Genomic DNA, 26,284 nt, shown 5'->3' on the forward strand with positions numbered 1-26,284 from the left:
GAATCCCGCAGGAGGCAGCCGTGATCTCTGGGTGGGGGGCAGGGCCTGGAATCTGCGTGTGCACCTAGGGTCAGGGAGGGCAGAGCAGGGAAGTCATCGAAGCCAAAAGATGAGGAGGAGTGAAGGGATGAGAAGAGGAGCAGAGCAGAATGGGTGGAGGGGAAATAGGGAGCAGATCAGGCTAAGGGGGTGCAGGAAATGGAGGTAACACCCAAATAGAAAAGTCAAAGGGTGCCCATGCAGGGTGGGAAAAGGAGAGGAGAGGATAAGATGAGGACTGGAGGAGGAGGATATTAGGGTAATGTGAGAGGAAAGGGAGAGGAGAGGATAAGACGGGGTCTGGAGGAGGAGGGTATTAGGATAATGTGAAAGGAAAGGAAGAGGAGAGGATAAGACGTGGACTGGAGGAGGAGGATATTAGGATAAAGTGAGAGGAAAGGGAGAGGAGAGGATAAGACAGGGACTGGAGGAGGAGGATATTAGGATAAAGTGAGAGGAAAGGGAGAGGAGAGGATAAGACAGGGACTGGAGGAGGAGGATATTAGGATAATCTGAGAGGAGAGGAGAGGATATGATGGGGACTGGAGGAGGAGGATATTAGGAGAATGTGAGAGGAAAGGGAGAGGAGAGGATAAGACAGGGACTGGAGGAGGAGGATATTAGGATAATCTGAGAGGAGAGGAGAGGATAAGATGGGGACTGGAGGAGGAAGATATTAGGATAATGGGAGAGGAAAGGATAAGATGGGGACTGGAGGAGGAGGATATTAGGAGAATGTGAGAGGAAAGGGAGAGGAGAGGATAAGACGGGGACTGGAGGAGGAGGATATTAGGAGAATGTGAGAGGAAAGGGAGAGGAGAGGATAAGACGGGGACTGGAGGAGGAGGATATTAGGGTAATGGGAGAGGAGAGGATAAGACGGGGACTGGAGGAGGAGGATATTAGGAGAATGTGAGAGGAAAGGGAGAGGAGAGGAAAAGATGGGGACTGGAGGAGGAGGATATTAGGGTAATGGGAGAGGAGAGGATATGTTGTGAACAGAGTGGTGGACCCTTGGTTCGACGATGATCGAGTAGACCACCGTCGTTAGGCGAGGCCGATTCTCGGGGTTGCAGATGGAAAGAGTAAGATCTGGACGCAGGCGCCTCCTGCAGGTCGTGTAATCCAGATGCTGGCGCCTCCAGCAGGTCGAGGAGCAAACCCCGCGGATCTCGTGAAGAAGTCCAATCCAGAAGTCGTGAGCCAGAGAGATCCGCAGCCAGTCCAGGAGTCAAAAGCCAGAGAGGTCCGCAGCCAATCCAGGGGTCAGAAGCCAGAGAAGTCCGCAGCCAGTCCAGGGGTCAGAAGCCAGAGAAGTCCGCAGCCACGCCAGGAAACAAGGAACCAGAAGGAACGTCAGCCGGACTAGGAATCAACTCAGGAGGACAAACAGGAACCAGGAACAAAACAAACGCAGGAGCCAAGAAGTCAAGGCAAGGTCTGAGGGTACAGACCTTGCTTAAATAGTCTTCAGCCAATTGGGATGCAGCAGGAAGGAGCCAGCTCACATCCTGTGAGTGTTTCTTTAATTACAAGCCAGAGCCGCCCGCGCGGCCCTAGCAGCTGTCAGGGGGCGGAGCTTAGCCACGCGGAGAGAAACGCCACGGCCATCTTGGGGCAGCAGCGGCTGCTGCTGCTGAAGAAACAAGCGAGGTCTGCATCAGTGCCGATGGTCAGTTCGGCCCCTGGGGACGGCGGTAAGTCCCGGTTGCGGCTTGCCACGGCCGATATTCATGACAGGATAAGACGGGGACTGGAGGAGGAGGATATTAGGAGAATGTGAGAGGAAAGGGAGAGGAGAGGATAAGACGGGGACTGGAGGAGGAGGATATTAGGATAATGGGAGAGGAGAGGATAAGACGGGGACTGGAGGAGGAGGATATTAGGAGAATGTGAGAGGAAAGGGAGAGGAGAGGATAAGACGGGGACTGGAGGAGGAGGATATTAGGAGAATGTGAGAGGAAAGGGAGGGGTGACAGGCGAGAGTGGGGAGAGACTGTGGTTTGGATGAGCTGTGGGGGGTGGGGGGGAGGAGACTGCTGAGCCTTTGAGTGTTTGCCTGGCTTTTGTTTTGCTCACCTGAGTCTTCCCCATGTCCACATTACCTGCTCCTCGCTGGATATTTAAATCCGGGCTGGCCACTCACAACATATTGGGTTGTGTGGGGGGGTTTCTTTCCTTTTTTTGCTGGGGGGGGTGGTGGTGCTGTAATTTGTATTGTGTTCAACGCCCTCAATCATTTTCAAAAGTGGCTCCTATGGCCATGGCTACCATTCCCATTCCCCTTAATTGTAAAGTGTATGGGCTCCTTCTTAGGCTTCACACCCCCCCCCCCCCACCCCCTATTCTGTCACAGAAAATGTCTCCCACTCATAAAATAATATTATGTTCCTCATGCATCCTACTACATCCACTGAACCCATCCGGTGAGCAAACAGAGAGAAAACTGCAAACATCACCTTTTGACATGTAAGTTGCTTTTTGTCCTCCTTGCTGTGCCTCACAGCAGAGCAGAAGAGATGTCCACTAACTCCTTGCTGTGCCTCACAGCAGAGCAGAAGAGATGTCCACTAACTCCTTGCTGTGCCTCACAGCAGAGCAGAAGAGATGTCCACTAAACCTCTCAGTTCCTTTAGCAAGTTCTGCAGAACAATGTTTGCTGGCCTATAGCTCCCGCATTATTCAAAAACAACTCCTGGACTGGTGATGGTTTTCTCCAGCTTTCAGGCGCAGCACAGCTGGGAGGGTTATGGTCCTGAAACCACGGCTCTCTTTGTCTCACTCCAGCCGTAGCCGCACATTGGTCGTCTCTCGGAGAGCGGCAGGTCTGCACCTAATACCTGTGAAATTGCTGAGGTCGCTTGGTTGGAATCCATGGCTTACGGGGGGTCCTTAACGCAAGAGCAGGTACAAGAGTGGGGCGGAGCCTGAAAGAGTAACTCTGCCCTGCATCCCCCGAGGGATGTTTATTTGATTTTTATTTTTAAAATATTTCTAACCCGCACTCTCTAGTTATTCTACGACCAGATTCGTTCTCTGTTCATTGGACATAAACTTCAGGTTGCAAACTAGCTTCATCCTTTAAGCTGGCAGCAATTTTAATAACAGGTGGCTTACAGTTCTTGCCATTGAAGACATTTCTGTCCAATCTTAAGAAAGACTGTGATCCAGAGGTCATCTGAACATTGCTCCGAGCCTCCTCCTTGGTTCTCTGGCTTGCTGCACACTCTCTGCATTTCTTCGAAACCAAGTAGCCCACTTCTATCAAGTTTAGCAAGATGCACACAACTGAGGTGCTGAGCATGAAAATTGTGAAGAGGTTTTTCTCCGTGGGCTTGGAAATGTAACAGTCAACAACATTGGGGCAGGGGGGGATGGGGCATTTCACCAGCCTGGGAAGGACATAATTCTCATACATCCTGTGGAAGATGTATAGGAACACAATCTCCACAGCGGCCTTGAAGAGCAGGCTGAGTAGGTAGGTCCACCACAGGCCTCCTCTCTTCTTCCCAATTTCTGGGTAGAGTCTACTGCAGTTTTCCCCCAGTTTTTCTCGGCGCTTCCTCTCTCGGTCTTCCCGGTAGGCCACGTGCATGATGACCAGGAGAGAGGGGCAGGTGACCAGGATGAGCTGCAGGGCCCATAGTCTAATGTGAGAAACGGGAAAGTAATGGTCATAGCAGACGTTGGTGCAGCCGGGCTGTCGTGTGTCACAGACAAAGTCCCGCTGGTCGTCCCCCCAGACTCTGCCGGCTGTCAGCATGTAGACCAGGATACGGAAAATGAACACCAAGGAAAGCCAGAGACGGCCTAATACCGTGGAATATTTGTTCACGCCGGTCAGAAGCGCTTCATACACCAGCCAGTTCATGGTAGCTTTGTCTCATCAACTAGATTTAAAACAGAAAGGAAACAGGAAGGTATAATTTTAATGACTTGCTGGTTTTCAAATTTAAAATACCTTTTAAATGATTTAAGAATTATTTAGAATAGGCACAGTGAGGTCCATATTCAAAAACATTTACCATCTAATTCAGAAGTTGGCTGGCTAAAAGAATATTTGGACACTAGTTGGCTAATAAGTAAGGAGACTAGAATTTAGCTGGATAAGTTAGGGGCCTTCTAGGGGCATAACTGGGCAGAGTTGAGTTAGCCGGCTAATTCCGATATTCAGCCAGATGACTTAGCCGACTAAGGGTCTCATTTACCCAGCATTTTCCCCATAGAAACAGAATGGGAGAAAAGCCTTAATAAACCAGGCCGAAGAGGTGTTCTGTTAACTTTAGTAGTGCGGCTGGACCATTGAATATTCCTCCAAAGATAGCAGGTTAGGTTTATCCAGCTAACTGCGTCTGAATACGGATCATCTTATGAATACTTGAGTTGCTCCTGTGTACAAAGTTAGCAAAATAAGCTTCTTGGCTACATGGATTAACAGTGAAACCTGGCACAGGATGGGAGAAACATTTAAGCAGAGCAGGGCAGGCATGAACCTCACTGCTAAGCCAAGATGCAGTCTCTTAAATTGAATGCTCCTGCTCCCGTTAGTGCCAATTCTAGTTTGAAGTCATTCAGGACAAACTGTATTATTTTCTCGAGCATTTGAGAGAACGGGGTGTTGGAAAGGCTCTCCTTGGAATTGGTTAGCATAGATGGCATTGTGAGCTGTTGAGAGCTGCAGTTACGAGGAGTTGAGCCACGTTTTAAGAGTCTTTTAGCTGCATTTCTTATGTATTATTTATCCTGTTTATTTCTCACAGGGTTTGGCTTGCAAGGTCATGGGTTTACTGCTATGCATTTTCTTGTTTCTTTCAATCTGTTTGTATTGTATGTAGTTTTATGAGTTTTATTCTGTAAGCCGCCTAGACTGCTCGATAGGCAGTTGGTTTCTTTGCAAATAGTTGGTATTCCACTTTTTGCCCAGCGGCCTTGACTCATGAGAAAGCTAATAAAAGCTGGGCAGGCTTTGACCCACATTACAGAGATAGATAAGTACTGATGAGAAGCAGCATGTGCGCTATATGGGAGTCGAGGTGACCGACAAGGGGAGTGGATTTTGAGTATTAGATTAAACAAATAAAAAACTAAAAAATTGTCAAAAAATCATATTGAGAATAAAGAAGGCATAAGGACATGGTGGCTATTCCATGTATATGGCCTGCACACATAAGCACCCATTGAGAAGTTAATAGTTGATGATCAAGAATGGTCTCAAAGCAGGACTAAGAGTACGGCAGCAGATAGAAAAGGTGTGACGTTATAAAAGCCTGGTGTCCATGTTCCTTCCTAACGTACAGCCTGGTGGAACAACAACCATGCCTTAGCTTTTCCCAGAAAGTGAGGTAGCATGCTTTTGGGTGGTTGAGTGGTGGACCCTGGTCTTGTGCAGTTCAGTTTTACGAAAGTCAAAGTGGGGTGAAGAGAAAAGGATCAGAGCTCTCTGGTGGGGGTGTAGGCAGCAAGAAGATGGGCGAGATATCCCAGTGCCTGATTATCTACACACTTGAAGATGCAGCAAGGGGTTTCAATTGGTAGTCAGTGCATTCTGTAGAGAATGGGCTTTATGTGGTCCAATACTTTGATTCTTACCAGGATTCTGGCTGCACAAATTGTAGGTGTTTCAGGCTAGTCAGGGAGATGCCATTCAGTAAAGAGTTAAAATAATCTAGTCAACTGGTGATTAGTGCATGAAACACAGATGCAAGGTTATGCTGGTTAAGATATTTGTGTAATTGTTGGATCTGATGGAAATACAGAAAGGAAGTACCCACTTTCTTAGAGATGTAGGATTTCATCTTGAGATTAGGGTTGAGTTGAACTTCTAGGCTACATACGGATTCTTTAGGCTGGAGGGGAATTCCCACTAGGGAAGAAAGAGATCATAGGGGATGTGTAACACTGACAGGAGTAGCGGACCCTTGGTGCTGCGGTGTCATTGGCACAACCTAATGAGGGAACCTGTTAGGCACACACTGGCAGCTGGCAGAGAAGCCCTAGGTGGGACTGGATGGAACGTCACCTATATCAGCTGCCTCCCCTGCAGGTTGAGCCCTTGGGTTCTGGCAGCCAGCAGGTCTTAAGTGGGTCCCTATGGCTATCCAGAGCGAGAGTCCAAGTCCAGACGGAGGGCAGGGCAGACAGCAGAGTAGTCGGGTCCAAAATAGAGGTCAGGTATGGGCAGCAATCAAGGTGAGTCAGGGTCCAAGCTGAGGTCAGAGTCCAGGAAATCAAGCTGAAGAAAGACAAGATGAACAAGACAGCAGGACAAACAAGACGAGGACACGGGCAAGGCAGACCAAGGAACAAGGTTAATAAGCAAGGCAACGAATCAGACAGGGTAGAAAACCAAAGACAAGGCAAGAAAGGAACCAGCAACATGCAGTGGGACACAAGGCCCACCAGGGGACCTGTTGCTGAGGCAAGGCAAGGAGGACTGGAGAGCCCTTAAATAGTTCAATTACAAAAAGATCACCACCTCTCGAGACAATAACAAACACAAAGAAAGAGGTGAAAAAATGGACTTAATCCCAATAATCACAAAAAACGTCTAAAATATTTATAAAAACTATCATCAACCAAGGACTCCTGATGAAGGCATGCTTTGCCGAAGCATGGGCCATGTCGAGTCATGAGTCGAGTTTGGAATCTTGTTTAGAGTTTTGGAAGTTTTGCAGCTAGCCTCTATGATTCAAAGCTAGTATAACTGTTGGCAGTTTTGTTGCACTAATGAGTTCAACAATAGGAGTTTTTTTGGAAAATCTTTAATTTTTGGGAATTGTCAGTCAATTTGTGGATTACAATAATAAAAAGAAAAATTTGTATTGTGTTATAAACATTTTAAAAAATAGTGAGACGTTATGGTAAATGATTTGTTCTGTCTGTGCTTTATACTGATACTGCCTGAAGCTGATTACAGGCAAGAGACAGTGGATTAAACTCTGGCACCTTATTTCATCTGATACCAGCCTTCTCTATAAAGTGTTGGTTGATGACAGTTGTTATAAAATATTGAAAATATTTTTGTGATTATTGGGATTAAATCAATTTTTCCACCTCTTTCTTTGTGTTTGTTATTGTCTAGAGGTGTTGCTCTTTTTGTAATTGAAGTCCGTATTTGGTGAGCAGTTGATATGACATCAAGTTGGGATAATTGTTTTTAGTTTCTTGCACACGTGCTTGCAAGAAGTTTTACAATCTCCTTCGATATTTTCTTCCACCAGTTTGGGGATTGGGATAGAGAGTTTTACACAAGCGATGCATTTAAACAAAAGGTTAATATGAATGGAATTACACACTAATACACTGAGTACTGCAGCGCAAAACGCATTCCACATGGTTGAGAATCAATAAAGAAGCTCAATTATATATTGAAGATTCCGATTTTTTGCATAAGTGGAATCAGATCTTAAATAAATGTTCTCTTGATTTGATGCTTTTAATTATTGAAAAAGCTAAAGCCTCTGCTAATTTGATTCAGAAAGAGGTAGATGATCTTCTCCAAAAGGTGAACCGATAAATGTGGTGTATTTGGATTTTCAGAAGGTGTTTGACAAAGCCCTCATGAGAGGCTTCTAAGAAAACTAAAAAGTCATGGGATAGGAGGCGATGTCCTTTCGTGGATTACAAACTGGCTAAAAGACAGGAAACAGAGAGTAGGATTAAATGGTCAATTTTCTCAGTGGAAAAGGGTAAACAGTGGAGTTCCTCAGGGATCTGTACTGGGACCAGTGCTTTTCAATAAAAATATAAGTGATCTGGAAAGGAATACGACGAGTGAGGTTATCAAATTTGCGGACGATACAAAATTATTCAGAGTAGTTAAATCACAAGTGGATTGTGATACATTACAGGAGGACCTTGCAAGACTTGAAGATTGGGCATCCAAATGGCAGATGAAATTTAATGTGGACAAGTGCAAGGTGTTGCATATAGGGAAAAATAACCTTTGCTGTAGTTACACGATGTTAGGTTCCATATTAGGAGCTACCACTCAGGAAAAAGATCTAGGCATCATAGTGGATAACACATTGAAATCGTCGGCTCAGTGTGCTGCAGCAGTCAAAAAAGCAAATAGAATGTTAGGAATTATTAGGAAGGGAATGGTTAATAAAACAGAAAATGTCATAATGCCTCTGTACTGCTCCATGGTGAGACCACACCTTGAATACTGTGTACAGTTCTTGTCACCGCATCTCAAAAAAGATATTTATTTATTTATTTAATGCTTTTCTATACCGGCATTCATGATGGATATCATATCATGTCAGTTTACATGGAACCGGGGTAAACATTAACTTAACATTGAACAGGAGGCAAAGTTACAACAAACAAGGTGGAGTGAACTTGGGCGTTGAGGTAGCAAGCGGCTACAGAAACAAAGGAGGAGAACTTAACATGTGGAAACTGGGGGATGCCTAGATCTATATAGAGGATTTGCCTAAGAGTCTTTTATTCATGGTTTCCACCAGTTGGGGGAAGGCTTGAGTGAATAACCAGGTTTTAAGTTTTTTCCGAAATGTTGAAAGGCAGGGTTCGAGTCTGAGATCTGTAAGCATGGTGTTCCAGATGGTGGGTCCGGCAATCAAGAATGCCCGATCTCTGGTGGTTATATGAAGGGTGGCTTTAGTTGTGGGGATGTGTAGGGTTCCTTTATACCTTTCTCTGATGGGTCTTGTAGACGTGTGAAGTTTGAAAGGAATCTGCAGATCGAGTTGGAGCTGATATAGTTGCGATGGAGAAAGGTACAGAGAAGGGCAACCAAAATGATAAAGGGGATGGAACAGCTCCCCAATGAGAAAAGGGTGAAGAGGTTAGGGCTGTTCAGCTTGGAGAAGATATGGCTGAGGGGGGATATGATAGAGTTCTTTAAAATTATGAGAGGTCTTGAACGAGTAGATGTGAATTGGTTATTTACACTTTCGGCTAATAGAAGGGCTATGGGGCATTCCATGAAGTTAGCAAATAGCACATTTAAGACTAATCAGAGAAAATTCTTTTTCACTCAACGCACAATTAAACTCTGGAATTTGTTGCCAGAGGATGTGGTTAGTGCAGTTAGTGTAGCTGGGTTCAAAAAAGGTTTGGATAAGTTCTTGGAGGAGAAGTCCATTAACTGCTATTAATCAAGTTTACTTAGGAAATAGCCACTGCTATTAATTGCATCAGTAGGATGGGATCTTCTTGGTGTTTGGGTAATTGCCAGGTTCTTGTGGCCTGGATTGGCCTCTGTTGGAAACAGGATGCTGGTCTGACCCAGCATGGCAATTTCTTATGTTCTTATGTAAAAGATTAGATCTTCTAGTATTGTGGAGAACTATGATCAATGATTAAAGGAGTTTCATAATACTATGGCTGCCTTTTCTGCACAATTAAAACAGGTAAAATATGAGAAGTTCTTACAAGATGAGAAAGATTATCAGTGAGGTTCTATATATTGGATGAATCCTAATCAGCGTAAGAAGATTTATATCTTTTGATTCATCCAGTTCCTCTACGGATTCCTCAGATGAGGAAAATGGAAATCATTCCTCTCATAAAGCTTTTTTGCCATAGAGGCGGAACCCTGCCCTTTAGATCGAACAACACATGAGGATATTAAAAAAAATGTCCCGCATTAGAGACACTGACCAAAACTCAGTTGCAACAGGAGAATTATCCTCTGTGATTAATTTATCATCGCTGTCCCTTATGGGTACACAGATCAGTGTTTTGGATAAAGGTTTATCTTTTTTTTACCAACAATAAGATTTGATGTGTTTCAAGTTGAAATGTTTTTTCAGGGTTTTGTTAGATCATTATGGTTACGTTTATTTTTTTCACATTCTGAATCTAATTTCATGGACCGTTCAATTGTGCACCCGAAATCTCTGTGAAGTCCTCCTAGACCTTTGGATCCATTAACTGCGTGACTTTTACAGATTTAGTTTTGAAGGATATTAATCTTATTAAAGACAGTCCACGAAAGGTAATGCATAATTTGACTTATGATGAGAGAAAGGCTTTAAATGATTTATCGAAGAATTCCAAAGTGGAAATAAAAGCAGCAGATAAAGGAGGTGCTTTAGTAGTTATGGATGAGGACGAATATACTACTTTTTACCACCTACTCCCAGAGGATCTGACATGGGAATTAAAGAGAAGGGTTAACTTTATTATTGATGAGGCATATGAAATATCTTGGATTACAGCAAAAGAACACCATTTTTTGAAAGTTGATTTTCCGAGGACACCTAAAATTCATAAGTCTCTAAATAACCTTCCTGGTCAACCTATTATATCAGCACAGGGTTCTTTGTTTGAGACAATATCAATTTTTTTAGATACCTTTTTGTTGCCATTAGTTCCACAGTTGCCATCTTACGTCAGGGATTCAACAAATGTTATTCATATTTTACAAGAACTTGCAGTAACTTGGTTTCCATTTCAAACACTTGCTATTGCCATGATTGATGTGGTTTCATTATATACAAATGTCCACAGGATTTGGTTTTGAAGATTATTAGAGAAGAACTCTCATCTTCTTTAAAGGACAGTAGGATACCACTTGAATTTATATGTGATTTGGCATCTATAAGTTTGTTGAATAACTTTTTCATGTTTGACGGCAAATTTTATTTGCAGAAGAAGGGAGTATTCATGGGTGCTCCCTTGGCTCCGGATGTTGCTAACCTGTACGTGGGACACTTTGAACAGTGAAAGTTGCCTTTAAATCCATACAGACAGAGGATTAAAAGACAGAGGATTAAGTTATGGAAATGATTTATTGATGACATTTTGGTCATTTGGGATGACAATGAGATGGATTTTCCTGCATTTATGACATGGCTGAAGTTTATATCTGCTTTTAGTTTTACTGTATTACCCTTTGTAGACATTTACATTACAATACGTAGATTGGGTTTTGATTTTACCATTTATTGTAATTCCACAGATTGGTTGATGATAGTTTTTATAAAATATTTTAAGTCTTTTGTGATTATTGGGATTAAGTCAATTTTTGAGCCCTTAAATAGGTCAGGATAGCTGACATCATCCCGAAATGCCACGGCGTGCTTCCCACCAAGGACCCTTTATGAGGCGCTACGCATTGCATGCACACATCTAGGAGGGAACACAGGAGCAGCTGAATGATGGTGTCTAGTGTTCGCTGGTGGGTCCTGTGAGCCACCAAATGTAACAGGATGACCTTGACAGCTTAGCCAGAGGAGTTCTGATTTGGAGGGGTTAAGTTTGAGTTTGTGAATGCTGAGCCATTGGACTCCTGCTTTTTTATGTTGAAGGATTGAATCAGATCACAGATATGAAGGATGTAGATATTGAAGAGAATCAGTGAAAGAACAGCGTTCCGAGGAACTCCACGAATGAGGTTTTTAGGTGTGGACTGTTTGTTGGCCCACACAACAGACTGAATTTTGTTAGAAAATATTCAAACATTTAGTGCAGTACCCTCAATGCCAATGTTTCCTAGGTGTTGAACAAGAAGATCATGACTTACCATGTCAAAGATTGCAGAAAGATCTAGCAAGCCTAGGATGGAGTCACCCTCTTGATCTGCATTTAGGTGAATACTATTGTAACATCCAGTAAAATGGATTCTGTGTCGTTACCTTTCCTGAAGCTAGATCATTGTGGATACAGAATACTTCCCTCTTACAGGAAGATGAGAAGTTGGAAGTAGACTAAATTTTCTACTAGTTTGGATAAAAAGGCAAGGCTAGACACAGGGCAATAGTGATCAATTATTTTGGGGTCAGAGCTTGATGTCTTCAGGATAAGTTTGACTACTGCTTCCTTGAGGGTGTCAGTGAGGAAGCTTTGAGATAAGATGCTATTGGTGATACTAGATAGCCATGGAGCTAGATCTCATTTTAGGTTGCGAATGAACCTTGGGGGGGAATAGGGTTTAGTAGGTTAGGGGATTGACTGATTTTCTGGAGGATGTCTTCCACCTCTTGGGGAGGGGCGTGATGGTTCTGTAACCAGATAGTGTGATGTTGTCTGAAGGAGGCTGAGGTGATCCTGAGGGAAAGATGAGGCCTTCAAGGAAGGCTTGGAGGAAGGAGAGGTGTCAAGGGAAGAGCATTTCACTAGGGTCCTATCCATGAAGAATTTGGCAAGGTTTTCTACTTTGGGGTATCCTACAGTGGAGGAAGTTGTTTGAGATAAGGGTTTGGAAAGATTCTGAACAATTTCAAACAGTTTACTCGGATGGTTCATGGAGAGTTCTAGCTGTTTGGAGATGTAGTACTTTTTGGCCTGTCAAATGGCTGCTTTACATTTTTTTGTGTGCTCTTTGCAATTATGAAGGTTAGTGTCTGTTTTATGTTTTCGCCATGCTCATTCAAGTTGGTGGGATTGCTGCATGAGGAGGAGAAGACTCTTGTGGAACTACGGAGCATTTCTGGGGCATCTTGGGGGGCTGTGTTTAAGTGGAGCTAGGATGTCAATTACTGACATTAATTTATCATTCCATTGTTGTACTAGGGCTTCTGCTGGGTTGGAGGTAGTTAAGAGTTTTAGGTATGTCAAGGAGCTGTTTAATACTTTCACTTGTGATGGAGGATAGGTTCTTAGAGGGTGGTTTGAGTGGGGGGTGGAGGGGAGGACCAAGAGAGTTTGTTTTGGGATAGGAATGGTGGCTTAGATCACATAGAGATTTGACCTCGAAACTGGCTCCACTGTTATAGTGTTGGGGTCCAGATTAATGTTTGCAGCATGGAAAATTAGGCCTTGTGAGCAGCCATGTTTGTGAGTGGGAAATTTGATTAATAGAGTGAGTCCATGGTCATCCATGTTGCGTCGGAAAGTAGCAGTATCGCCACTGGGAGGATTCTCTGCATAATAGTTTTTGTGTGGCATAGTGGCTTTGTCACAGATCAATTCTGAGAGCTTGAGAAAGGAGTCTGGGTGAGTGTCTGGTGGACAGGACAATCTTAAGTCCTTGTTGCCTTGGAATTTGTCTACGCAGTCTGATTTTTTGTTGGGAAGTAGATAGGTCAAGAGTCAGAGTCACTAAAGATGATTGCAACACCTTCTCCATGGCCCATGGTCAGGGTGTATGGTGAATTAGGTAGCCAGGTGGGCAGAGGTGAGCAAGGCTGATGGTGTTACTTTCTTTATCCATGTCTCTGGCAGTCAAATAATGTGGAGATTGAACTGAGGTTGAGGATGTGGTGAGGTTTACTATTTGCTGAGTGGGCGTTGAGCCCGAGTCGCAGTGAAATAGGAGAGCTTTGTATAGTTTCGGTATAATCTCTGTGTTGTAAGGTGACCGGGAGGAGATGTCTTGTGTGAAGTTGCTTGGATGGTTCAGGGGTTCTCTTGCCCCATATCAGCTGTGAAGGGGAAAAGGTCCTGTTGAGGCACATTCTGAGGTGTGATGGTCTAAGTGATGAGAGTATTGTGGACCCTCGCCACACAGCATTATCCTCCTTCATTGTTAGTGCAATTTAGGTGATTTTAGATGGGGTAATTTTTAAAATCAATATGTAATTCCTCTTACCTACCCCTGTACTAGGAATCTGTTTAGGATTGTGAGGAGAGTGATAGTTGGGGAGACAGGATCTTGAGAGGTGCTGACCAGGTGGAATCCGCACAGTAGTTTTCCTTAATGGATTTGCAGTCAAATGGATTCTCACTCTTAGGTGGTAGTGGTCTTGGAGCATGGGTGAGAGATTTCCCACAGGCTACTGAATTTGTGCTGAAAGGGGTGCGGCCCTTCGGTGTTGTGCCCGCCTGAGCAGCCCCTTCAAGGGGCTCTGGCTGAAGTGGGAGGATAGTGGGGGATGGTCCTGGGAAGGAGCTAGCCCAGTAGCCTGCCTCACAGAAGACGTGGTGGAAGGGGGAGGAGGGAAGGGGGCTCTGGGGAGCAATGATGGGGGGGGGGGGTCTCCTTTCCTCACGCACTCCAGTGCTGGCCACGCAATTCTTCTTGGCTCTTCAAGGGGCCTCAGCTAGAGCAGGAGGACAGTGGGGGGCGGGCCCGGGAAGGAGCTAGCTGACGAAGACGCGGTGGCAGGGCCGGTGCTTCCATGAGGCAAACTAGGCAGGCGCCTAGAGTGCCAAATGTTTGGGGCCAGCAAAATCCCAGGAGCATGAGGCCCAGAGGCTGCTGTGCTACAGCCAATACCATCTGCTGGTAGGAGGGAGCGCTGTGCTGGAGGTGACTGACAGAAAGTTCCCCTAGGGCACGAAATAGTTTTGTACCAGCTCTGCGTGGTGGTGGGGTCTCTCTTCCTCACATCTGGGGTCCTCCTGCACTCCAGTACCAGGCCATGCAATTCTTGGCCCCCTTAAGAGAGTAAATACTAAGGAAGTGCATTCATTTTAGCCATTTCAGCGGTGCAGCGCACCTCCCTGACTTTCTAGTACATGCGGAAACATGGATTTGCAGAGAACTCAGGATAATATCCATTTCTCACATGAACTAGAAAGTGGGTGAGGTACGAGCGTAGCTGCCAAAATGGAAAAAAACACGTGCACATCCCTAGCAAGTACAGGCAGAACATCACAGAGGCCGTCCGAGTGATAGCGTTCAGATCGTTTGGGTAATTCAGGCTAGGAACCATCGCTAGAAGGGATGTTTGCTTCCTTATTCCACTTCATTTATTTCAGACATTTTTTCTCACTTATTTGTGTCATTTGTTCATTCAGTGGGGGAAGGAGTCCTCTTTTGGGCTGGAAAACTGGGGTTTCCTATGCAAGTTTTAGTGACACTTGTAGGTAAAGTAGCTTTAGAGTCAGCAACACCCCGAGGCACTGAGAGAGGGGCAAAGCAGCACCAAGGGCTCCAAAAAAGGAGCAAAGTGGCAGGAGGAGCCCAAGGGCTCGTGAGCTGAGCAGCAAGAGGCAAAGAAAACGCAAAGCATGAGTGAGGAGCAGAGAGAGGGGCAGGAAGTGACCGAGGAGCAAGGAGAGGGGCAGGAAGTGACCAGCAAAGCAGCACTAACAGTGGCAGGAGGAGCCCAAGGGCTCGTGAGCTGAGCAGCAAGTGGCAAAGAAAACGCAAAGCTGAGTGAGGAGCAGAGAGAGGGGCAGGAAGTGACCGAGGAGCAAGGAGAGGGGCAGGAAGTGACCGAGGAGCAAGGAGAGGGGCAGGAAGTGACCAGCAAAGCAGCACTAACAGTGGCAGGAGGAGCCCAAGGGCTCGTGAGCTGAGCAGCAAGTGGCAAAGAAAACGCAAAGCTGAGTGAGGAGCAGAGAGAGGGGCAGGAAGTGACCGAGGAGCAAGGAGAGGGGCAGGAAGTGACCAGCAAAGCAGCACTAACAGTGGCAGGAGGAGCCCAAGGGCTCGTGAGCTGAGCAGCAAGTGGCAAAGAAAACGCAAAGCTGAGTGAGGAGCAGAGAGAAGGGCAGGAAGTGACCGAGGAGCAAGGAGAGGGGCAGGAAGTGACCGAGGAGCAAGGAGAGGGGCAGGCAGTGACCGAGGAGCAAGGAGAGGGGCAGGAAGTGACCGAGGAGCAAGGAGAGGGGCAGGAAGTGACCAGCAAAGCAGCACTAACAGTGGCAGGAGGAGCCCAAGGGCTCGTGAGCTGAGCAGCAAGTGGCAAAGAAAACGCAAAGCTGAGTGAGGAGCAGAGAGAGGGGCAGGAAGTGACCGAGGAGCAAGGAGAGGGGCAGGAAGTGACCGAGGAGCAAGGAGAGGGGCAGGCAGTGACCGATGAGCAAGGAGAGGGGCAGGCAGTGACCGAGGAGCAAGGAGAGGGGCAGGAAGTGACCGAGGAGCAAGGAGAGGGGCAGGAAGTGACCAGCAAAGCAGCACTAACAGTGGCAGGAGGAGCCCAAGGGCTCGTGAGCTGAGCAGCAAGTGGCAAAGAAAACGCAAAGCATGAGTGAGGAGCAGAGAGAAGGGCAGGAAGTGACCGAGGAGCAAGGAGAGGGGCAGGAAGTGACCGAGGAGCAAGGAGAGGGGCAGGCAGTGACCGAGGAGCAAGGAGAGGGGCAGGAAGTGACCGAGGAGCAAGGAGAGGGGCAGGAAGTGACCGAGGAGCAAGGAGAGGGGCAGGAAGTGACCAGCAAAGCAGCACTAACAGTGGCAGGAGGAGCCCAAGGGCTCGTGAGCTGAGCAGCAAGAGGCAAAGAAAACGCAAAGCATGAGTGAGGAGCAGAGAGAGGGGCAGGAAGTGACCGAGGAGCAAGGAGAGGGGCAGGAAGTGACCGAGGAGCAAGGAGAGGGGCAGGAAGTGACCAGCAAAGCAGCACTAACAGTGGCAGGAGGAGCCCAAGGGCTCGTGAGCTGAGCAGCAAGTGGCAAAGAAAACGCAAAGCATGAGTGAGGAGCAGAGAGAGGGGCAGGAAGTGACCGAGGAGCAAGGAGAGGGGCAGGAAGTGACCGAGGAGCAAGGAGAGGGGCAGGCAGTGACTGAGGAGCAAGGAGAGGGGCAGGCAGTGACCGAGGAGCAGAGAGAAGGGCAGGAAGTGACCGAGGAGCAAGGAGAGGGGCAGGAAGTGACCGAGGAGCAAGGAGAGGGGCAGGCAGTGACCGAGGAGCAAGGAGAGGGGCAGGAAGTGACCGAGGAGCAAGGAGAGGGGCAGGAAGTGACCAGCAAAGCAGCACTAACAGTGGCAGGAGGAGCCCAAGGGCTCGTGAGCTGAGCAGCAAGTGGCAAAGAAAACGCAAAGCATGAGTGAGGAGCAGAGAGAGGGGCAGGAAGTGACCGAGGAGCAAGGAGAGGGGCAGGAAGTGACCGAGGAGCAAGGAGAGGGGCAGGAAGTGACCGAGGAGCAAGGAGAGGGGCAGGAAGTGACCGAGGAGCAAGGAGAGGGGCAGGCAGTGACCGAGGAGCAAGGAGAGGGGCAGGAAGTGACCGAGGAGCAAGGAGAGGGGCAGGAAGTGACCAGCAAAGCAGCACTAACAGTGGCAGGAGGAGCCCAAGGGCTCGTGAGCTGAGCAGCAAGTGGCAAAGAAAACGCAAAGCTGAGTGAGGAGCAGAGAGAGGGGCAGGAAGTGACCGAGGAGCAAGGAGAGGGGCAGGAAGTGACCGAGGAGCAAGGAGAGGGGCAGGAAGTGACCAGCAAAGCGGCACTAACAATGGCAGGAGGAGCCCAAGGTAACAGAAAAGGAGCAAACAGGCACCAGAAGAAGGGGTGCCAGGAATATACCCAGGTAAATTAGCCCAAACAGGGCGCGTGAGAGGAGCAAAGCAGAAGCACTGGTGGCATTAATACCCCAGGGGTTAGAGTGAGGGCTTTAGGGTTACAACACACACTCAGCCCCCAGTGCTATCGGCAACCCCCAGAAATTAAGAGGGGGGAAAGCACAGTGCCCTAAAAACTGCACAGCATGGAGGTGGCGTGGGGCATCAACACCTCAAGACACCACCAGAAGGACAAAATGGTCCCCGTACTGCCAGGAGTTCTCATTTTCAGGGAACACTGGGTCCATTTGTTTGATTTAAGCGAATGCACATGGCACATCCCTCTGGGACAGAAGCAGCGTGGGAGCCGTCCCTGCCCTCTGCCGCTCACGTTGAGTCATCATCACTTCTGCTTCTTGCTCCGTGAATAATGCTCCAGCTATGCTAAGGATGCAGCAGTCGCCCGTCCTGGCATGCATTCGGCATTTTGCTGCAGATTAGTCAGGATACTTGTTTATTTACAGTCAGGAGGTTGTTGAAAATGGGACAACCTAGAAATGTGTTAGCACTCAAGCTGCTAATGGGTCCTTCAAATAATGTGCAATAGTAAAAAGCAAAATGCAGAGTGCACGAAACCTTTGAAGGGAAGCACAGAAAGCTGCCAGAACTGGAAGACGTGCGGTTATGAGAACAGCAGAGCAGGAGGAGTCCTGGAGACTGCCCTGGGGACTCCCATCTCTGCTCCACACCTGAGGGGGCTCCTGAGGGCCACGCCACTGTGCTGGAGTTGGGGGAAGAGGAATTCCCTCAGGGTGATAAATATGTTTATTTGCACCACTGTGGGCCCCGCAGAGCGTCTTCCCTGTCTCATCCGCAAATTCTTCACGCACCCTGAAAATGGTGCACGGATCATTATTTTCACATTCAGACTTTGATGATTTTCCATTTTTTTATCGTTTTTATTGTAGCAAATCTACGGGAGCTGCCAGAAGAGTTGGGAATTGTACAAATTCAGTAATATTTCATGGCTTGGCATTTCTGTTTCAAGTTGAAATCACGGCTTCGTTTACAGGTCCTCTCCCACTCTGTCTCTGCATCTGGTTTCTTTAATTTTAAGGCTGAACAACACTATAAAACCACTTGTATTAGGGATTATTTTCTTAATGTTCTCAGGTCCTGGAATCTCTTGTCCACATCATTGTTTCAGAGTTGAGATCTGCAGGGACTTCTGTAAGAGTTCCCTCTCTGCTTCCCCTGTAGCAGCAGAACTTTGCTCCGGAGTAGGGTTGGCCGTCATGGTTGTTGATGCTGGTGGGTGAAGTCTTTGGAACGTAAGTTTCTTTCTTTATTTTTAACAGACACAAGATGTTCTGTCTCTGGGATGGCAACACCCTTTGATTTGAGATGGGCAAGATCTTGGGCCCAGTGCACTAGCACAGGACGCCAAAGGTTAGAAAGACTTTTCACACCTGGCAAGAATAGAAAGATATTTATTTACTGCAGCGAGCAAGGACCAAGGCTGTACAGCTAAAGTGACGAGAAGGGGGTTGTACCATCTGTGAAGTGAAAAGGAAATGTTTTCCGTTTCTCTCATTTTCCTGGGCCCTCCTATCCATTTTCCCCTCCCCTTCATGGAATAGGAGCAATTCCTGCCAGTATTGCCCCGTTCTGCCCCACTGGTGCTGTGATAAAAAAAACGGTGCCAGTACACAGAGATAGGGGCCATTTTAAATTTCTTTCATACAAAATGGTGATGACCTGGGCCTGGATCTCGCCATTTTGTACAGCAAAATTAACACTGGCACTTGCCTTAGTCTCTTGCCACTATTGTTAATTTTAAATCCAAAATCCAAATAGTGGAGAGAAGCGTAGACAAGAATTATATGCTTATGTATCGATTATATGTCCAGAAAATTCTCAAAGGGGACGTCTAATACAATTATAACATAGAAACAGAGAAATGACGGCAGAAGAAGACCAATCGGCCCATCCAGTCTGCCCAGCAAGCTTTCACACTTATTTTCTCATACTTATCTGTTACTCCGACCGCTGAGTTCAGGGCCCTTATTGGTAACTTTTTGATTCTAATTTCCTTCCACCCCCGCCATTGATGCAGAGAGCAGTGTTGGAGCTGCATCAAAGTGAAGTATAAGGCTTAATTTTTGAGGGTAGTAACCGTCTTATTGAGCAAGTTACCCCGATGTTTGTATACTCATACTGCTCAGATCAATGCCTTGATGGATGTTGTCTGGATGTAAATCCTATTTCTTCATTCCCCCCCTGCCGTTGAAGCAGTGAGCTGCGTTGGATATGCATTCAAAGTGAAGTTTCAAGCTTAATTTGTTAGGGGTAGTAACCGCCGTAATAAGCAAGCTACTCCCACGCTTATTTGTTACCCAGACTGTGCAATTCAGCCCTTGCTGGTTGTTGTCTGAATATAAATTCAGGTTAATAAATTCAGGTTAATAACATAACGTAGCATTTACGTTATGTTATTAACCCCATATATCTGTATCCAAGTTCCTGCTACCTGTTCATTGTAAGACATTAACTTGTCAATGTTTCTGTTTAGAATGTAAACCGAATTGATCAGTAACTCTGTTATTGGAAAGTCGGTATATAAAAGTGCTAAATAAATAAATAAATAAATTCTCTTTTCTTCATTTCCCCTGCCGTTGAAGCAGAGATCTACGCTGGATATGCATTAAAAGTGAAGTATCAGGCTTAATTGGTTTGGGGTAGTAACTGCCGCAACAAACAAGCTACTCTCATGCTTATTTGTTTATCCAGACTGTGCTTCCTTGTTGGGTGTTGCCTGAATGCAAATCTTCTTTTCCACATTTCCTCTTGCTGTTGAAGCATAGAGCAACGTTGGAGTCACATTAACTGTGTGAACATTTATTGAATAAGGGTATTAATCACCAAGTAGTAGTCGTCATTCCCGCAAGCCACCCCCATACCTCTTCTCTTCATTCCCATCCTCCAGGCTTTATGGATCCACAGTGTTTATCCCATGCCCCTTTGAAATCCTTCACAGTTTTGGTCTTCACCACTTTCTCCAGAAGGGAGTTCCAGGCATCCACCACCCTCTCCGTGAAGAAATACTTCCTGAAATTGGTTCTGAGTCTTCCTCCCTGGAGTTTTAAATCGTGACCCCTAGTTCTACTGATTTTTTTCCAACGGAAAAGGTTTGTTGTTGACTTTGGATCATTTCTTGGAGACTTCAAGGGAGAAAGTGATAATCAACAGAGAAAGTGATAATCAACCGAGTAGAACCCCTGTGTCACGGCCCGTCTTTCGCCGGAGGGGCTGGGTCGGGAAGGAGAGGATAGGTAGAAATTGAAGGCTTCTTGTACATGCTATTTCACAATTGAACGGATGCGAGGTGTTTTCTACCTATCCTGTCCCTCCGGCGAAAGATGGATCGTGTCAGGGGTCCTACTCTGTTGATTATCACTTTCTCCCTTGAAGCCTCCAAGAAATTCTTCAACTTATAATTGTATGAGATGTTCACTTTGAGAATTTGTTTGGACAGAATATAATTGATACATAAGCACATATTCTTGTCTATGTACTATTCTTAATTTTACCATATAAATGGTGCAGGCCAGGTCTAGGCCCAGGCTGGCACATTGTGAACTGAAGAAATGTGGAATGGCGCTGTTTTTAATTGCAGTACCAGCAGGGCAGGAGCAACTGGGGACCACCCGTGCCCCATGAAGAGTATCAGTTTGGTAAGAGGCTTTTGGATGGGGAGGAGGTTTATGAAAGCACCAATATGAATTTGTTCTTTTTTAAAATTTTATTTTTCCATCTTAAATAAAGCAAAATAGAAAATAAAATCTGAAATGATGAACAAAATGAGCAATGAAAAATTTGTGCCCAGAGATAGATCAAAGAAGGAAGTGAAAAGTAAGAATTTTCCGGCACTTTTCAACATGACCCTATGGAAAATTACCTGAAGCTCATCAGAGGAGGAAATGCCAGGCCCTTCACCCTAACCTTCGGGCCGATTCAGTAAAGTCTGCCTGTGCGCGCGATTCAGTATTTAAAAGAGGCCCGGCAGTAGAAACAGGCAAAAGGAGGCGCTAGGGACACTAGCGCGTCCCTAGCGCCTCCTTTTGGCCCGGAGCGGCGGCTGTCAGCGGGTTTGACAGCCGATGCTCAATTTTGCCGGCGTTGGTTCTCGAGCCCGCTGACAGCCACGGACTCGGAAACCGGACACCGGCAAAATTGAGCGTCCAGTTTTCGACCCGACAGCTGCGGGCCAACTTCAAATTTTTTTTAAATTTTTTACTTTTTTTACCCTTCGGGTCTTCCGACTTAATATCACCATGATATTAAGTCGGAGGGTGCACAGAAAAGCACTGAATCACGTGGGAATATCTAATAGGGCCATCAACATGCATTTGCATGTTGAGGGCGCTATTAGGTTTGTCGGGTTGGACGCGTGTTTTCCGCCCCTTACTGAATAAGGGGTAAGGGAAAACGCGCGTCCAATGGCAGGTTAACAGTGCGCTGCGCCGGAGCGCACTGTACTGTATCGGCCCGTTTGATGGTGATTGGTCCACTTGTCTTTTTGGCCAGAAGGACAGATCTGATCGCTGCAGAAATGTGCTAAATGGAAGTGGCTGAGTAGCATTCAGCGGGCGGCGAGGCCCAGAGGTCAAGCGGCTCGGAGTCCCTACAGAGTGGCCGTCTGCATGTTGGAAGGCCTAGCCAGAGCATGGTGGGCATGGAGGAGCCTTGCTAGGATGGAGGCGGGAAACTGAAGCAGCGAGAGGAATTCTAGGGTGGGGAGCACCGCGTGCTCCTTAGGGTGTGGGGGGAGGGGCTGAATCTCTCTGGCCAGGCGATGCTTGTACCTTCTATCCTGGTCACTCAGGAACAGTACATAACAGAGCAAGAAGGTGACCGCCTCCCTCCCCCTCTCCCAGAAAACTAACCCAAAACCAAAGGGGTCTGAAACGATCATTAAACATCATTGCCAGTCCCTGAATAATTGTTCCATCTGCTGCTGAACTGTTTGTGGACTGAGCTTCTCTTTTACTGCGAATTCCCATTCCAGCGCAACCTTCCTGGGACCCTAATTACCTCCCATAATTAGCTGATTAAAGGCATTTCTTACCTGAGCGTAGGTGTCTCTCGCTGGGGCAGCTTTCTTCAGGTTATCTTCGGAGAAGAAAGGAGATTGCTTCCAGCTGACAACAGCCAGACCTCATCCATGCCTGCAAGTTTCATGTTTCAAGCCTGCGGCTGAGGAGCCATCAATGGCAAACAGGTTTCTGGGTGTGACCTTAAAGAGGAAGGGCTTACATCTGGCAACAGTTCTGCAGCTTCGCCGCCACTGCCCTCCTTACTCGCGTTGGAGGCACAGCTTCTTCCTGCCCCTTTGTACTTCGGTTGGAGCCAGGGCTGGGATTTAGCCCCAGCAGCCTCCATGTGCAACCAACCAGAGATTCTTCCTCTGCTCTCTGGCTTCTCAGCCATGCACGGACTCCAGCCGCTATGGGTCACCATTGCACGTGAGTGGGTCACCCTCCCTGCCTCCCCCTGCATCCACAGGCCTGGCCCAGGCAGGGAGCGGAGACCTGAGCAGGGAATGCAACCCATGTTTCCTGATCACATGACAGTGCCGAGCACTGTATAGTGCCACTCTGTGTGTTCAAAATATTCAATTAAATTGCAAACTAAAACTCTTTATAGTAATGATGACGGATAAAGACGAAATGGTCTATCCAGGCTGCCCAGCAAATTGCTTGAGGTAGTAAATGCCGCTTCATGCAGCTGACCCCCACAGTTTGTCTCATGCCCTTTTGAATACATTAACTGTTCTCATCTTCCCCACCTCCTCCGGAAAGGCATTCCAGGCATCCACCCCCCTCTCCGTGAAGAAATATTCCCTGATGTTGGTTCTGAGTCATCCTCCCCCCCCCCCCCACTGGAGTTTCAAATGGTGACCCTCAGTTCTACCATGTTCCAATGGAAAAGGCTTGGAGTTTGTGCATCGCTAATACCTTCAGGTATCTGAAGATCTGTATCATATCCCCCTTGCACCAAGGACCCATTTTTCAGTACATTTACATCCTAAAATGTTAATCTGTTAGTCAGATTGAATTCCACTTTCATAACCCATTAATAGGATAGTTCTTCCAGCTATCAATGCCCCCTCAAAGCCGCTGGCTCTAGCCTTTTCTAACGACGCACATGGCCCTTGAGGATGTTCTCTGGCACATGAACTGATTGGCCCATGTGAGCCACAGCAGAGCAAGGTCAGCAAACAGCAGCGGAAGTGGGGTGCAGCCGACAGGGTAGCAGGGCAGAGCAGGGGGATGGAAGGAGAACCACAGTCCTTGTCCCACAGGGCACTCCCAGGTTACACCGTGACCAGGACACGAGGAGGCAGGTGGCCATGGGCCAGTGAAAGCACTGTGTGCGCTCGTGCCTGCTCTTCCAGGCTAATCTGATTGCTCCTAATGTTTGTTCGCTGGCGGGTGGTGGGGGCAGAGAGAGAGCTGGGGCTAGGAAAGAGAAAGGGGGCTAGACAGAAAGCACCGAGAAGGAGATGGGAAAAGATAAAGCTGAGGAGGGGAGCTGGAGAGCCGACAGAAGTTAAAGTAGGCCTGGGTGAGGGCAGTGGGATGAACAAGAGAGGTGGGGAAGGAGAGAGAGAATCGTGGAAGAGCTGCCCCTGTGCTGCCACAGGTCCTGAGTCGGGAGGGGGAGGGGAGGATATGCCATGAAGGAAGGAGAGCATGGCTGTTGGAAGGAGAATTTTTCCACCTTTTTTGGTGCAAGCAAAACTTTCAAATGGAACTGCAGTCTGTGCTGATCTCCGTCCGCTCAGAGAGTTGTCTCTGCTTCCTTTAACAGATGAATGTTACAAACAAGTATCCTAGTGTACTCCATCTGCTTTTGATCTCTGAAATCTCTCCACATCATTTCAAAGCCCTTCTTCTTTCCAAGTATTTAATCATTTCCAAGGCTCCACTCTCCTCTCCGATAAGCTGTGCTTAAGGTCAGCCTAGCCGTTGTTTGTTTCTCTTTCTTTTCCTGTTTTGAACCCTGTGTCCCGGCTTCTTGTTGAGAACTGTAATTTAATTTTCCAGGAGTGAAAAGAACTCCCCAAAACCCATAAACTAAAGAGCGTTTGCAAGGCAGAGGAGCAGTGGGGCGCAGTCCTGCTCTCCACCAGTAGATGGCGACCCTGCATCTTGGCATTTGCTGGCCTCTCCCGATCCCTTTATCCCAGTGACCCAGGGGAGGACTTTCCTCGGCCTGGCCACGGAAGGAGACTGGTGCTAAAGCTGTCAGCAGCTACACTCGGCTTTTAACTTAGCTCTGAAACGCACACAGTTGTGCTTGTAACTTCTCCCTTCTCACTGTTGTCTGCAAATAAGTGGAGTCTGAGCAGCCCCCGAGGGCACTGTGAACCCGGGAAAGGGCGTTAGTGAACTGTTGCCTAACCTCAGTCGGGAGATGTTGTATCGCGCGTACGTTCTGTCTACAGGGCAGTGGTACATTGCAAAAATTACCCTCCCCCCCCCCCCAGCCACCAAGCAAACTGAGCTGCTACGGTAGTAGGGGGGGGCATAAGGGCAGACTGAGCACTGGCCACCCCTGCCCCTGCTCTGGCGCTCCTGTTATTACTTTGCATTTTGCTAAACTGCAAGATGATAATTTAATTCCGATAAGGTCCCTGCCCTCTCTGGCTGCCAGCGGGGAATAGGATGGATCTTTTACTGCCGGCACTGGCTGGCGTCTGATCATTCACGGGTGGGTATGAGGACAGTTTTTCATGTCTGCTTTGTAGTGCGCTATTCCAAAAAACGAAATCTGTGAAGCGCGTACCAGGTGTGCGCAGCACTGCACAGGGACACTTAATCCCCACCTGACAGTCCCGTCCCTGGCGGTCTGCGCCAAACATTGTTTCATCCTGCTGTGCTTTGCTTTTGTGTCATTGACTTAAAACAAACATCTCCCTGCTCCTGCCACCCCCAACCCTCCCAGCCACGTACCCCATCTGAGGGATGAGGAGCAGGGTCCCTGCTGGGTTCCCATCTGAAATGGCACCAGGTTTTTCTATGTAGGGAGGTAGAAATACACCCCTGGCCTCAGACTGTGGATGGGGGAGTCCAGGGTCCGGTGGGGGGCGTTGCTGGCAGCCATCTGAACATTTCTTTTTGTCTTAAGTTTCATTTTCATAACAAAATAAAAGGGGACATTTTGTTGACATTTCCCATTTTGTTTGAAATGAAAAAGAAAGAGGCTTTGAGTTAAGACAGCAAGGGACGGACTGACTGACGGGCCTTCAGGTCTTGCGACTTGGGGGAGCGTTGGCGGTCCAAGCTACCGGGCCCGGTTCCGGACTGATAAGAAGGAGATGTGTGCAGGAGCAGTAATCACTGGTCAATGCACGAATCCACAAATTGTATTTAAACAAGCTTTCACCTAATCCTCCGCCATAACATCCCTCCCTTTCCTCCTCATTCCACACCTCCTTTCCCCCAATACATATCCCTCATTCCTTCCCCTATTATACTTTCTTCTAATCTCTCACGATCTCCTTGCATCTACCTGTAAACTCTAACATTGTACATTATCTTCCCCTCCCTCCTTCACTTTACTTCTTAATTTACCATACTGATACTCTAGTATTCTCCCCTCCTGTATGTGATGTTCGCATTATTTATTATTCTTCTCAGTTTGCAGTATGTATTATTGTTCTCAGTTTGCAGTATGTATTATTATTCTCAGTTTGCAGTATGTATTATTGTTATCAGTTTGCAGTATGTATTATTGTTCTCAGTTTGCAGTATGTATTATTGTTCTCAGTTTGCAGTATGTATTATTGTTATCAGTTTGCAGTATGTATTATTGTTCTCAGTTTGCAGTATGTATTATTGTTATCAGTTTGCAGTATGTATTATTCTTCTCAGTTTGCAGTATGTATTATTGTTATCAGTTTGCAGTATGTATTATTGTTCTCAGTTTGCAGTATGTATTATTATTCTCAGTTTGCAGTATGTATTATTGTTCTCAGTTTGCAGTATGTATTATTCTTCTCAGTTTGCAGTATGTATTATTGTTATCAGTTTGCAGTATGTATTATTGTTCTCAGTTTGCAGTATGTATTATTGTTATCAGTTTGCAGTATGTATTATTATTCT

General features: G+C 46.8%; 1 protein-coding gene across 1 annotated transcript; it reads right to left on the reverse strand.

The window, feature by feature from the left end:
* Positions 1-1,924: 1,924 nt before the first annotated feature.
* On the reverse strand, positions 1,925-22,396 carry LOC115073401 (gap junction beta-5 protein-like). Its single transcript, XM_029571801.1, has 2 exons — positions 22,243-22,396; positions 1,925-3,929 (listed from the first exon to the last, which is right to left on the reverse strand). The coding sequence occupies exon 2, from the start codon at positions 3,908-3,910 to the stop codon at positions 3,080-3,082; it is 831 nt and encodes a 276-aa protein (XP_029427661.1). The 5' UTR covers positions 3,911-3,929; positions 22,243-22,396; the 3' UTR covers positions 1,925-3,079.
* Between the last annotated feature and the right edge of the window lie 3,888 nt (positions 22,397-26,284).

Source organism: Rhinatrema bivittatum, chromosome 11 (genome assembly GCF_901001135.1).
Source record: "Rhinatrema bivittatum chromosome 11, aRhiBiv1.1, whole genome shotgun sequence".
Lineage (NCBI taxonomy): Eukaryota > Metazoa > Chordata > Amphibia > Gymnophiona > Rhinatrematidae > Rhinatrema > Rhinatrema bivittatum.

Bases quoted from the DNA above. Each gene is read 5' to 3' on its own strand.
- LOC115073401 (XM_029571801.1), bottom strand. From the start codon at position 3,910: ATGAACTGGCTGGTGTATGAAGCGCTTCTGACCGGCGTGAACAAATAT.